Source organism: Chenopodium album, chromosome 16 (assembly GCF_948465745.1).
Source record: "Chenopodium album chromosome 16, dcCheAlbu1.1, whole genome shotgun sequence".
In the NCBI taxonomy this organism is placed as follows: Eukaryota; Viridiplantae; Streptophyta; class Magnoliopsida; order Caryophyllales; family Amaranthaceae; genus Chenopodium; species Chenopodium album.
In genome coordinates this window covers 3,871,555-3,886,903 of record NC_137849.1, presented here as the reverse complement: position 1 = coordinate 3,886,903, position 15,349 = coordinate 3,871,555, and the positions used below count along the sequence as shown (strand labels likewise).

At 33.6% G+C, this 15,349-nt stretch overlaps 2 protein-coding genes across 2 annotated transcripts; both read right to left on the bottom strand.

Moving 5' to 3' along the window:
- Positions 1 to 705: 705 nt before the first annotated feature.
- LOC145583758 (cytochrome P450 98A2-like) lies at positions 706 to 5,130 on the bottom strand. The gene is made up of 6 exons (XM_081640738.1): positions 5,024 to 5,130; positions 4,735 to 4,848; positions 3,960 to 4,039; positions 3,262 to 3,699; positions 1,760 to 2,166; positions 706 to 1,384 (listed from the first exon to the last, which is right to left on the bottom strand). The coding sequence occupies exons 1-6, from the start codon at positions 5,128 to 5,130 to the stop codon at positions 740 to 742; spliced, it is 1,791 nt and encodes a 596-aa protein (XP_081496864.1). The 3' UTR covers positions 706 to 739.
- LOC145584690 (uncharacterized) lies at positions 4,535 to 14,504 on the bottom strand. Its single transcript, XM_081641498.1, has 7 exons — positions 13,995 to 14,504; positions 12,452 to 12,651; positions 10,610 to 11,248; positions 8,981 to 9,131; positions 7,749 to 7,925; positions 7,312 to 7,481; positions 4,535 to 5,353 (listed from the first exon to the last, which is right to left on the bottom strand). Exons 1-7 carry the CDS (start codon positions 14,290 to 14,292, stop codon positions 5,246 to 5,248), a joined length of 1,743 nt encoding a protein of 580 aa, XP_081497624.1. The 5' UTR covers positions 14,293 to 14,504; the 3' UTR covers positions 4,535 to 5,245.
- Positions 14,505 to 15,349: the final 845 nt, after the last annotated feature.

Genomic DNA, 15,349 nt, shown 5'->3' with positions numbered 1-15,349 from the left:
CCTCGACTTGTTACACTTTCATGTAAAATTAAGTCAAGTCTTGAGTTTTGTCGAGTTTAATATTTTAAGTTCAAATTACCATAAATTTCAAGTTGAATTGAAAATTTTAATTTCTATCTTATTATCATTTTTGTGCTAATATTCTTTAACTGGTACTACTATTTTAGTACTAACAACAAAGTATGTGGTAGCAACAAAGCTTAAATTCTAGATTCTAATTATGTGGTTGTTGGTGCTTATGAAGAAGTATTTTGGTACCAAGATAGATACTCGTATCAAGTAAGCATAAATTAGTATTTAAGGGTATGTATAGAGTCATAAGTCATTAATGACTCAAGGTATTATAGGGGGAAAAAAAAAAAGTATCTTATTTTTCATTCACATTATTATGATTTTATCATTCTTCTTTGTCAACATGTTAAAAGAAACATCTAACCACATCACATCACGTCAAGTGTGAATTGATCACTACACTTGCTTGATATGACAAGTAACAACTTAAAACATTACTATTGTTAAAAAAAAAACCTGAAACGTTATTCTAGTCGTTAGCTGACTTATTTCAATTGTTAAAGGTAGTAGGAAAAGTAATCTAATGCACTTCCTAATATATTTGGAATAGAAAATTTATAAACAAGATTAAGTTACTTATACATTAATTATAAAGTACTTGTATTTGTTCTATTGAAGTGAAACTTAGGGGTAAAAATGGACATTTCAAAAATGTATAAATACTAAGTTACAAGTCTACAGCAACTCTTTTATACAAATGGTCAGGCAATCTTGGGGCAACAATAGCTTGTAATGAGGTTCTCATTTGTGCCACTAATTCCATGCTCTCTTCCATATCAATGTCCTCAGGCATTAGTCCATCAGCTGGAGTCCAATTATAATGGTGAAGCAAATGACCCAACATAGATGTAACCAAATTCAAACCATATTGAGCTCCAGGGCATACCCTTCTTCCTGCACCAAATGGTAAGAGTCTATAATCATGGCCTTTCATGTCTACATCCTCTTCCATGAACCTTTCGGGGCGAAACTCTAACGGGTTCTTCCAAACCATCGGATCACGAGCAATAGCTGAGATGTTAACATGGACATTTGAGTCTTTAGGGATGTCATAGCCTCCTAGCTTAACTTGGGAGCTAGCTTTATGAGGAAGGAGGAAGGGAGTTGGAGGGTGTAGCCTTAGTGCTTCTTTAGCTATGCATCTCAAGTATGGTAAATTTGAGAAATCCCATTCTGTTATGATTCTGTCTGATCCAATCACTTGATCCATCTCAATTTGGGCTTTCTTTTGGAGTCTCGAATCTTTGATTAACTCTGCCATGGCCCATTCTACGGATGTAGCAATAGTATCCATGCCCATAATTACCATGTCCTGCATAATTATTAAGGAAAATGTTATATACATTCCTAAGAAGCAATAATCAATTAAAAATACATAACATTGATCAACAACGTGTGATTCTGTCTTATTCGGGTTTGGGCATCCCATTGAAGAGGAAGAGAGTTTAATCCACTTATAAACCTAAAAAGTTTCACACTAAAACCAATTCTTGATAGTTTAAATAACTTCTTTAGCTTATACACCTATAGTTTCTTCTCTTAAATTTAAATGTAGGACAATTTACATGTGGGCGCAAGTAGATGTTCAACGAACAATTTTCTGACCTAATTGGATCTTGTTAAAGATTAAAAAATTGAGAATGTAATATAGCAAGCTCAAATGAAAAGGTAGTAACATTGAACTTACCCAAAGGATGCTAGTGATGGTATCATCACTAAGATCATATTTCTCTTGCAAGGTGACTAAGGCATCAATAAAGCTTTGCTTGGCCGTTTCGCCGCTCTTTTGGTGGGCAAGACTATGCTCTTCCATGATTTGCAAGGTAAGTGCATCTCTCCGAGCTACATGCTTAGCAAATGCCTTCCTATCTAAGGGGAACAACCACCGAAGCCATCGAATGTGCTCCCATACGGCCTTAGACTCCGACTCGATAAGCTTGAGTCTATTAGCCAATGTGGCCTTGATTTCCAATCCTTGCTCACTCATAACACCATCTACATCTTCAAACCTCTTCCCAAATACTAGCCTTGTTATGTTGTTGAATGTTGCTGCCTCTAAATATTTCTTTACTACCAAGCTTTTGCCCCTGTTTACTACGTCAAAGCATTGCAATATGTTGCATTAGGATCATGTAGTCGCTTTAAATTAGTGACACACTTTACCAACACTATGGACATTATTTAATTTGACATGCGTCAAAAACAACCAAATTAAAGATACATATGCTAAGAGATAGCGACTCTCACACAGTGATTACCCACTATAATTACAAGAATAATTAAATCATGGTTATTCGTCATTCTCTTCTCTTTTCTCTTAAAGGGATTAGTAACTTTCAGGGTCAACCAAACATTTTCTAAATAAATCTAGTGATCAATGTAAAACATTATACTATTTAAATCATGTTATACCTAAGTTTGAAAACCTTATTATTATACTAGCTAGCAAGATGTATTGCAATACTCCGTATTATATTCCATGTCATATTTTAACAATGATAAAGCTACATTTTTATTAATTTCTAATTTCAAAGTTGGTGGTAGACATGACCTACCCAATTAACTCGATCTAGATCCAATCTAATGCAAATTAATTTGGTTTTTGGAGTATTTGAGTCCATTTTCCAATCCAAAATTTGATTAAGTTAAACTAAATCGATCCAAATTACCCAAATTTATGTCTATAATTGTTCCACAATGTTTTCCTTGGAGGAGTACATAAGATGATTACATGTTTAATCATGCATTCACCATTATATTCCCACATTTTCCTATCACTTTAATAGGGGTTTTGTGATGTCACTTAATGAGCCATTATAATTAGATGGCTTCATTCTGCAAAATACCATAAAGGTTATGCTAACTTGCATATTAGTATTCAATTCACACCTTTAATATTGATATCTTTGATTAATAAAATAATCATTACAATTTGGCATTCACAATATGTACATTGAAAGATTTGAAACCAATTAATTAATTAATTAAACAAGACCACACGTGATAATATATTGATGTTTGTATGAGTGGGAACATTCGATCAAACACTATGAACTTTGACCTCAAAAAGTAAAGTGTAACCATTTTATGAACTGGTTTGAGTATAATGTATGTGTGCATAATATATTTGCATGGATGTTTAAGTAGAGAAAAATAGAAAACTTATTAGCTAGGGTAAAATAAACCTACCAGGATTAGTGCAATCCTTGAAAATGGATTCAACCATGGCTGTGACCTCATCTTCTCTAATAGGTCTAAGAGCCTCAAGCCTTTTAGGAGAAAAAAGCTCCACCACACATATATTTTTCACTTTAACATAATGAGGCTCATAATCTGCCCATAAAAGCCCTTTACCATTCTGGCTAAACTTGGCAATAGATCTACTCCTACACCTATCGGCTAATTGTTGATCATTCTCCTTAAAAACCTCCCTAGCCAACTCTGAATTTGATATAACCACATTCAAAGTCGAGCCAAACCAAACAGAAAAGATGGGTCCATAATGTTGGGCCCATCTATTAAAGCATTCAAACTTATGTAGCTTAATGTCATAGAAGTTACCAACAATAGGCCTCGGGCATGGCCCCGGTGGTAGTCTAATGGTAAGCTTTTTAAAGATTTGATAAGAGATGATTAAAAATAGAATAGAGAAGCAAAGTTGGTATATAGAATCCATGAAATAAATTTGATGTTTGAGAGGGAAAAATAGAGATTTTCAAGAGAAAGACAATGACAATTATTATAAGAAGGCTAAGTGTTGGGAAGAAAGTGGGAATGTAATAGCACATTGTTGATTGGCGAAGGATACGTTAAGGTATGTTTGACATTTGACAAAACAATTTTGGACATGGAAGAAAGTGGTAGACCATTTTCTAGGGTCAAATTCCTTATGATAATGGTACACCCCACGTTCAAAAGCAGAAATAATATTACATGTAAACATATAATTATAGGGTTTTTATATTTTCTTAATTAATTTATATCTCCCCATTTTTACATGTTAGTTTTGTCTGTCATGCCAAGGAATACCAAACAAACATGCACGATTTGATTGGAAATGGCATTGTCAAATTCTTTAATGTTAAACTTGGAGTGCTACTATTTGAATGTACAATGAAAGATTCATCGTGCAAAAAGTGTTTAAAAATTTCTATTTATGATTTAAAATGACTATGATCAGAGTATATTTTATTTAATCGAAACTTAATTGAATTTAACTAATTATACCAAAAGAGATGAACTAAACAAGGTCTCGATAAATTTAGTGTTTATGTTTTATTGTTAATCCCGTGGGAATTGACTTTGAGGAAAACTCTAACTCTATGGGTCTAATGATGCCTAATGTCATGAGAAATCAATCTTCTATTACTCATTCAATTTGTCAAATATTCAATCCATGATAGATCAATTTTGTTTCGAAAACAATATGAATCTGCCAATCTGGTAGTATATACTAGCTCAATTCAATTGAAGATTACACCTCATAAGACTATGAGACCTCTTCATATCAAGATAAAATCAGTTATTGTATTTGTAACGCAATACCTGAAATATTTTTCACCGTTCTCCATAGTAGTTTACATCTTGCGGAGTATAAAACAATAATTCAAGTCACATAGACGGAAACATAAACATCAAAGAAAAATATAGCAATTCACAGACTGCTTGAGACCAACATATATGCTACAAGTAGCCAAGTTTCTACTGATGGCAGGTAGAATTGCAATATTGCGACGTAACATTAACAAACTGATACAAATTGTGACCAAAGTTATGCTGCTTTTTTACATCAGGAATACAGAAAATTACAACATAACTCCTTACGGAGAAAAAGAAAGAAACAAAGACACAATCTCTTTACAAAACCAAAGGTAGGGAGGAAAATCACAGAGCTCGCTGCAGTAATAGGCCAGAGTGCTTCAAAACCAGTATAAAATTGCGGCACCCATACCAGCACTTCAGGCCAATGAAAAATACAGGAAGAAAAAAAACACGAGCAGCCATATTGTACTCATGTAGCATCTCTCCTCTGATAGCTGAGCGAGCAGGAAAAGTCATCTCCCAAATCAACCTTGGAAAACAGAGATGTCTTCCTTTTTATCATGTCAATACAGAAAAAAGGACAACAAACTAGTGTAAAATTTGAACAGACAGCTGCACAACAGAGGTACAATCATGCATCACGTCTGACAAAAACTATCTTTGGACTCGGACCAAGCTGAAGTACACAATTGGTCATTAGAGGCCTCGGCTCTATATAAGGTCCAGGTACGAGTTTTACCTGCACAATCCGTAACATATACAAGAGATTAGACCCATGTGCCATTTGACAAGTAAAAATTTTATACAATACATTTCTTGAAGATATTAAACATAATGCCAGATAATCAATTTTTTTTTAGATAAGAATTTAAGCATATGGGTGGTTTGAAATTTTTAACAATTTCATTAAACGTAATGATTCTACAAAAATTTAGCAGAGGATAAAATTGTCTATGATAGAAGTTAAGCAAGAAATCACATCTTTGACAATACAAGAGGAAGCAACAATTGATATTTTAAAAAAAAAAAAAAAAAAAAAAAAAAAAAAAAAAAAAAAAAAAAATTAACCAGCACTGCACTTTAACATGGTTCAGCAAGGATAAGGAGAGGATGTGCTGGCAGAGGTACGATTCTTTTTTTTTTTCTTGGGGGGGGGGGGGGGGGGGGGGGTGGTGGTTAGGTTTAAATCGTTTAATGATATCTGGGGACTGGGGCCATTCAGAAAGGGAGTTGTGTAGTTACAATTATATACTTTCACAATACTAGTACATGATTGTGCCACAGTGCCACACTTCATGACAACACTCTGTCACTACCACAGAACAAATTCACAAATAAAGAAGAAATACCATAACTGCACGACCAAAAAAATTTCACATATAATTCTCAACAATCTCAAGCTCTTAAGAAGCTGGACAATGCTTAGGTGATACACCTCATACATAATAATTTCCCTCGATGCAGCAATATACAACATTCTTACTCCAAGATGTTCCTCTACTTTTAACACATAAAATTCTTCTACTGATACATGTTTTTCCTAATAACAGAAAATTTCTAATTTTAAAACCTAGTAATTTCATAGGCTCATAGCACTAATCCTAACAAAAAATAAACCATCATACATCAACGTAACATTATTAAGCATACATAAAACTCTAATGAACTTGCTGTTAGTAATTTACTTTGTTTCAAGATATGGCATACTTCTCGTCAAAAAAAAAAATACGGCATACTTTTATCATATTTTCTTCAAATTACAGTCACCCATACAAAGCAACACAAACATTCATAAACTCAATACATTGAACAGCTAAACTTAAAAGTATTTCCTCCGTTCCATTAATATTGCATCATTACTTTAATAGTATTAATTAATACATTCCCCTTTGACCTGTTATGATTCATCTACAAGGAAAACATAGTCATGTGAGATCTTTTTTGATTCGTCTCGAAATAACTTTCAAGACATCAACTTTTTATAACCTTCACTAAGAGAACATTAAACATATTGATAATTAAAATTGTTCAAAGGGAAGCATAAAACTCTACATATTCATTATGGAAAAAAAAAATGATTTCAATGATAAGGACCATACTATCAAGATGAAAATGACAAATAAGAAATATTTTGAAAGTTCTCAATGATGGAAATTACACTCTCAATGATGACAAACATTTTCCTTTACAAAAGAAGTGATGCCAGTCATGCCACATTTTCCTCCCTCCTACCTCCTTTTTTTTTCCCTCTCATCATCCTCACCTATCCACTCTAATTTTCAATATCTCTATAACAATTTCTGTAAGGTTATGAACAAAATAAAACTAATTTGCAATTATGGTTTTCCTTATGTTTTCCATGAAAAACCATTTTTCATTGGAATTGTCTTTTCCCAAACCAAAGAGAGCCTAGATGTTACCTAAAAACCCTTAAAGGCCTAAAACCTACTGTGAGTATTGTCTACCATTACAACTGCTCACAATGCCTTGTCCACTTACCATCTAGTTCTTATACGTCACACATGATCCCCAACTTTTGCAATCCCCTTTTTTAAAATATATAACAGAATGAGGCACAAGGTGAATTATTTAAATAAAATGCAGATTTCAATGCATGAAGTTTCAACAAAAAAAAAAACAGTAGTGTATCTGATATGAATAATATGATACACCTATATTATCAGTAAGAAAACAAACCTCATACTGTTCAAGCAGTGACGCAAATATTGATGCAATTCCTAAAATGGCAAACCTCTGGCCAACACATCCACGTAGCCCAGAACCAAATGGAAGAAATGCAGCATTCTTATATGGATTGCTTAGGATGTATGACCCATCTCCCAAATCCGGAGGCACTTCAGCAGCATCTACACCAATAGCAGTAAATCAATATACTTGTAAAAAAAGAAGAAAAAGAATAATAAGATGAGCAGTTATACTGAATTTTGTATAGTATATCTTTTAAAATCTCTAATTTTTTACACCCTTCTACGTCTGCAACTCTTTTTCTTTTGATATACTGTATACAATAATAACAAACATTTTTTAAGGATATTTTTAAGAATATACAGTATACAATTATAAAAGTCCACCTTAGAAAGCAAGAATCGGTAACAAAGATAAGGAAAAAAAACCTGTAGTTTCAGAGCTTCTGCTAAGTTCAGATCCCTTTTCAGACTTAGACAAAAAACGGTATGGATTGAACTGTGCAGCATCCCTTCCCCAATTGTTTTCATCCATCTGAACCAATTGTATTGGTGCAACAAGCAGAGCTCCGGCAGGAATGTGCAAGCCATTTTTAAGATCCAAGTCTGGAACAAGGCAAAGAATTTCAGTATGTACACAGTGGAGTACAGAAGAGCAATAATCAACCATACACAAAAGGCTTTCATCTAATGCTACAGTACCATAATAAGCAAAAAAAATTACAGTGATTCCAACTTCCCACCCCCAACCCTCTCAAAAAAAAATAAAATTCCGATACCCCAAGTTACCAGCCACCTCAGAGAACAGGCTATATTAAATATTTAAATGATAAAGGAAACAATAATAAAATAAAGAGTTAATGACAGATGACTAACTGCACAAAGACAATATATATCATTGCCATAATTTTCCAATACATGAGCACACATAGCCCTAGAATAAAGCCAAATAACTTTTTCATAAATAATAAAATGCTAAGATAAACTGGTTAAGACCATTAGTGGTTAAAGCTGGCATGTAATAACTCTTCATTATACCTCAAGTAATCATCTCACAAATTAAATGAGTACGATACTTTGAAACTTCATATCGAACTAAAATTATGCATAAGTTTCATAAAATAGCCATGTCTGGAACTTCTAGGCATTTTAGCTGAGTCCAAGAAACATAGGATATGACAACCTTCCACATAGGATACAAGGAAAAAAAAAAAAAAAAAAAAAAAGGCACCCCAGATGGGTGTCCTTATCCCTCTACTAATTTTTTATTAACAATCTGAAATTTAATCAAAGGATTCACAATATCTCAAATTACTTATTTTCATGAATAAGATGATTGTCCTGTAGCATTATTTTTTGTGGGGAGAGAGAGGGGGGGGGGGGGGGGGGGGGGGGGGATGGATAGGTAAAATAAGGCTTCTAATTGTTATCAATGTACAAATTAGTTTCAGCGTATGACAATGATCATTGTAACTTAAAGCAACTCGTCTAATCATACACATTGTTTTATGAGTGCAGGCCAAACAATTCTATACATGATAAGTGTGTTAATGGAGATTTAGTGTGAATATGAGTTTAACACTGCCAACTTTATAGCTAATTCTCCTCAGCACAACATATATCCAGTTTAAATACACCAAAATTTGGTCAGAGACCCATACCTTGTCCCAGGGAGCATCTCTGCAGCAAAGGTCCTGCAGGGAGGAGGCGAGCCGATTCATACAAGGTAGCCAATAAGAGGTGCATTTCACTGACATCTTGCTTCTTAAGCTTATCATACCGTTTTCTAATGGTAGTTACCTCTAGATAGATCTGTAATAGGATCAACAGACCAAAATTAGATGTGCGCTCATCTGTCTAACGCCAGGTAAATATTTGAACAAAGCAAGTTAAATTCCCTCATTGTGCTATGAAACACTTATATAGCAAGCTTATACAACAGGGTAAGCCCAGAACATACACGCAATAGGAATGAGTAATGATAATGAATATGTACTTTATAGGGCTTACAACATGCAACAAGTGCGAAACCGAGTTTAGCAACTATGTATCCACCAATAGGTCCAATATTGAGAAGTAATTATCTTCCTTACTTAGTCATCTGCTAACAAAACCATCTATGAACCCTCTTCCAGTCACCCAAATGTTCCCTCATTTTAATTATCTGCATTAACTTATGTACCAATCAACTCTAGTTCATTCAGCTCAGTGGATGTTGCAGGTATTCTTTTAGTGGATAAGGAAATAGTTTTAAAAGAAGTGATATACAAAGAGAGAGCTACCTGTCCACAAGATGCATATAATATATGATTAGATGCAAATTAATTCCCAAGAGAAACCCTTCTTTTGTTCTGCAATTGCCATAGTCCATAGTTCAACTGAGGTGAATCTTTCAGGATTGTTTTTCACTTTTTCTTTACTCAATCCAAATCAAATATAAGCCAACAAGATAATAAGAATAACAACTCCTAGAAAAGAATCTACATCATATCCATCAGGATAATCTAGATTCTAACAGTTTACTGTCCATCAAAGGCTTCAATCCTAAACGGTTAACATATGTGTGCCCAAAGCACCAAGTTGGGACACAATACATGACAAAATCTTGAACAAAGACGGCTCAAGTGAATCTGATTCATGAATTTCAACATTGGCTTGTTAAACTCTCCACTAAATTAGGTAAATATGCAAAACAAAAATGAAGTTGAATTGCTGAAATGCTATAAATAAGGGACAAAACAAGCATCTTGTAGAGTGAAACTAATTTAGATATATTTCCAAGCAAGGAGACAGGCAAGAGGAGGAAATGGGGATTAAACCCTTGAGAAAATGTACAAGCATGGAAAAGTGGTACTTCTAACCACAAACACATATGCTCTAAATTGGCCTGAGTATGTGAAAAACAGTGAGTATAGATCACGTAACACTCCCTCTATCTCAAATTAATGTTCCATTTGAATTTTCAAGTTAATGATCATTAACTTTTACCACATACTTTCTCTCTTAAGTAATAACAAACATTATCATGTGTGATGTTAGAAGTATTGTACCGTGTACTTTCAAAATATTAACTTTTTATAAATCAAATTGTTACGTAATTATAGATATGCATGGTCAAAAAGCATGCTAAGTATAAGCGTCAAACATATGAAGTAATCATTTCATCTCAATCAATAATGCGTATCCAACTAGTCCAATAATCAGTGCATGAAGACAAATCATTCAAGTAAGTGAATGTGAGCTGCAAGTGAATAGTTTGATTTAAAGGAATGGAAAATCAACAATTTTACCTTTTCCTGTATCTGAGGATGCATTGAAAGTCTGGCCAGGACATTACCGATCAAACCAGCAGTAGTAAGGCACCCATGAAACATCATTCCTATGACATTTCCATTTGGTTCTTCCCGTTGATTCTGATGACAACAGGGCTCTTGTGAGCTTGAACTCGCAAGCTTTGCCACACCACTTGAAAAAGTTATACCAGATGCAGCTTCCTCATCTTTCATTTTAGGATTGCTGTGGCAGTTGGGTTGACATAACAGCTTGTAGTTCATCTGGCACTGCTGAACAATATCTTGAGTCAAGGCTTTCAGCTTTGTGCACAAATGTTGATACTTCCAGTAGCCTTGTTTCCAGAATGGTGGAACATTATATGATGCCCAAAAGCAAGCATCTTTTGCAATCCTTATAAGAAGCTCCTCATAAGCATTGGCTTTGGACCATGCAAAAAAAGCATCCCCAAAAAATGTGGCTCCTAGTATGGAGAAAGCCATGTGCTGGGAGAAAAGTTCACAATCAAGGGCTCCCTTGTCCATGGTGACACATATTCTTTCCATTACAGAATCTAAAGCTCTATCAGTCATTGCATTTGCTTTCTCGAGCAATTTCCCATTCAATTCTACTGCCAAAGTCTCCCTTCTTCTTTTGACCTGCCAATTAAATTAATTGCTAAATTAGGCAAGGTCATATTGATTAATGCAGATAGTATTCAATATAATTAAACAAAAAAAAAAGGATTTGATGTAACAAATCGTTATATCTAAAATTGAGTAGCACAGGCTCGAGAAGAAAGTAAGAGAAATGTCAGTTAAAGTTATTTTATAATTGACAATTGATAATTGAATAATTGAAAGGACAAATGCTAGATTCCATAGAAAGAATGAAAGTACTTTGTTAGTGAGGCCTGATGTGATTAAAATTTGCAGAGAAATATCTGAGATGGAAACAGGAAAGTAAAGGAGCATGAGAGTAAGAGGGCTTCTTGAATAGCAGCTGCTTCACTTCTCAATAAAGGAAGACAGGTAATAGTGTTACACTCCTATCACTCAAAAGGAGGTTTCCAGCACCTAATTAGTAATTACCTCATCGTTACTCTGGAATATATGTATATATATGAGGACAATGAGGTACTCATTCCGTTCCATTATATCATCCATTTTAGGCAGTCCCATATTCCCAATTACTTGTCATTGTGACAAGTCAAATAATGCGTTCTTTTTTCCAACCAATATATATATGGTAACAATATTGTTTAGGCAAATAGATGATACAAAATTGAACTTGCAATGATTAGAGTGCATTTTCACAACATTTAATTTGTTTTTTAATTTACCAAACCATTATATTCTGAGTACTTTTTTATTGACTGCATTGAGTTAGTGGGTGACAAAGCATTAAATTATGGTTCCTTAATTTTTAGTTTCCAAAGATTGACAAGTAAAATGGGGCGTGTGCTGAATTTTAGGCCACAAGTGAAACAAACAAATGTTCAAAAGTATATTTTTTAAAATTGACACTTATATGTCAGACATAAATTTAATTTTCTTTGGATCTCCTGATGTTCAATTCTGAATTGCTGCTTTTCAGCTTGAACTCCAGTACTTGACCACTATAAAGACACGTGGATTAAATAGAAAATTTCAATCATGGATTGAATTAACAAAAAGAATACAAAAGTAGCATTAGAAAAGGAAGAAGCTCGCCACACCCAAGGAACCAAACAGATAAATAAAGAGAAGCAAAGGAAAACTTTTTTTCAAAGTATGCCATTGCAAACTTGCAATTTTAAGATTACATCACTAACATTGTACGTACATTTTGTAATTTGTATTTCTACATAGATGACAGCATACCTTTTCAAATGAAGAGACAAAGAAACTTGACTGTCCAAAGGCCAAACGGTACACCCTCCCTATCAAAGGCAATTTATCGGCAGCCTTCAACAGCAATTCATTTATAACCAAGGGGTCTTTTACAGACACTAGAAGCTGAGTAGGACTTAGCCACAGCTTTATGATTGATCCATACTTCTTATGTGACTTATCCAAGAGATCTGAAATAATATTGAAAAATTAGACCACGAAAGGACATAAAAAGGACATCAAAGCTTCTTATGCTTGAGTAATGCGCAACAATGCTACTTCCTCTGTCCTCAATTATTTGCCCACAAGCTATTTTTTACTTTGTTAAATTTTGTTTGAGTGTGAGTTTATAAGAGACAAAAGTGGTGGGGCAAAATGTTTGTACGTGAGAGTAAAGTTGTGGTCCTCATGAGTAAAAATAGAAATGGGACAATCTTATAGGAATGGATAGCATATGATTTAATCTTTACCTGATACAAGCAATAATTTGTAATGGCAACTATCACTAATTGTGTTGTAAGACTTGTAGCACAAATGAAAGTATTCAAATATTAAATAAAATTTAGTGACAACACAATTAATTAGGTGCTCAGTGTTGGAATACTAAAGTAAGCCTATTTCACTTAGTAAGTTCATTTTCTAACATTATAGAGCCATGTGTTTGAAAGGTAAAAAATAAAGAATCAACCGCACCATATTTCAAAGACTGGTGAGGTATGACAGCACCCTGTACAATAAATTTTTATTTTTCATGATTGCATGTCAACAAACTTGAGCCTAACTTTGGTAAGTCACTCATGTTACTTTGATATAGCCTCAAAAATAGTCTGCACTTTGACATACAGCTCTGTTTTTAATAAACTTGTCATGATTGAGTTCATTCAAATATAGTTAGTTGGCCATTGATGGTTCAACACAGGTACACAGAAGAAATATATACAAAATAACAGGCAGAATACCCACTAACACACCCTTTAGAAGATTCCAAAATCAGTGAAACAAGCAGCGTCAACATTAATTGAAACCCTATTGATGTCCAATAAAAACCAGATAACTTTCATCCAAAATGAAAACCAAAACATATTTGTGTTTCATCTTATATGCCACGGTTCAAAAATACCTAAAATACCAAAGATTGACATAACTTCAATTTTGAGCAACAATAAATTAATCGACAAGCTAATCAACAACACCACCTCATTATCCAATACAACCAAATCGAATACTTCAACAGATTCAGCTCAAAACACTAAACAAATCATCAAAATAATAAAATTACTATACTTACGCCATCACACATTAACATCAACCAAATTCAACATAACTTCAATTTTAAACATCACTGAATCAATCACAAGCTGATCAACACTACCTCATATCTGACACCCAAGTCCAAATATTCAACAAAATCAGCTCAAAATGCTCAACATAATCAGCTCAAAATACTCAACATAATCAGCCCAAAACACTCGACAAAATCAGCTCAAAACACCAAAAAAAATCAAAAATTCCAAAAAAAAAAACAAAAAATTACCAGTGAGATCCTGATGAGAATTGGCGCCAGCAAAGAGCACGGAATGACCATAAAAGGAAGGTGAAGGAGGACCAGGAATACGACTACCATAAGACCAAATTTTGAAGAGAACAAACAATTTTCTTAGCAAAATGGCAGAAATTCCAACAAAAGAAAGCCAAAGCAAGAAATTGATCTCTCGAACTGCATAATCCCACAACATTTGATTGCAAGAAACAGATGATTCAGACGATTTATAGAGTCGACGAGAGATGAAGGTGAAGAGGAGAGAGAATTGAGAATCGCATGGAGTCGTCATCTTGCTCGAAATTGAGTGGCATTCAGAGATTAGGGTTTGATTGATTTGGGGATTTGGTTTGATTTTGATGTAGAAAGTTGTGAATTATTGGGTGGATTTGATTTGATTTGATTTGATTTGATTTTCTACTACTTTGACTTTAATTAAGAAAAATAAAAATGTGAGAGTTCAGAATACTAAGGAGATTCTGTGAGCCAGTATATGAAATTTGGAAGTTGAAGTAAATAGTACTCTAGAGCTGTCAAGATCTTCGATACTTGATAGTAAAGTGCATAGTACGCGTATAATAGAGGTAACTAGTTAGTGACCCGGGCAATGCCCCGGGCTTGTTTCTCTTCTTCATATTCAATTACATGACAAATAATTACATGCATTATATGATTATATCGTTTTTTTTTAAAAAAAGATGTAATATCATTTTCAAATTGGATGCACAAATGAATCATCAAACCAATATTCAACCCCTGAGCATAAATAGTGAATAATAAAAAAAATTACACGCAGTAACTTTTGAGTGAATTATATATAAAGAAAATCAACCAATGGAATCTCGTATTAATATATAGCAAATCCTACATATTACACAATCATCAAACCAAAATGCTACTTATAGCAAATCCTACATATTACACCATCATCAGGCCATAATTAATTTAGGGTGATTTATTAAATGTGTAAAAAATATGAGTTAAGTATGCAAAATATATCCATTGCATGCCATGTAAGGTAGAGTAAACATATACTCACCTAACACAATACTGACCCAGTAATAAAATGTTTCTCCAAGAGGTTTAAAATGTTTAGTGTATCATTTCCTTGGATAGTTAATTTATAGGGATAAATATATTGAATACATATTAGTTACATATATTACAAATTAAATGGGTCAAAGCAATTTAAAAACATTTTAATTATTCAATTATGACAAAACTAATTACTAATAATGGCTAGTCTATTGATTTGCAAGTAACATCTTCTCTTTCTTTTAAGTTGAAATCAATATTTCAATTGATCATTATTCTAAGGTGTAAACTAAATCAAGCATATTTAACCACAA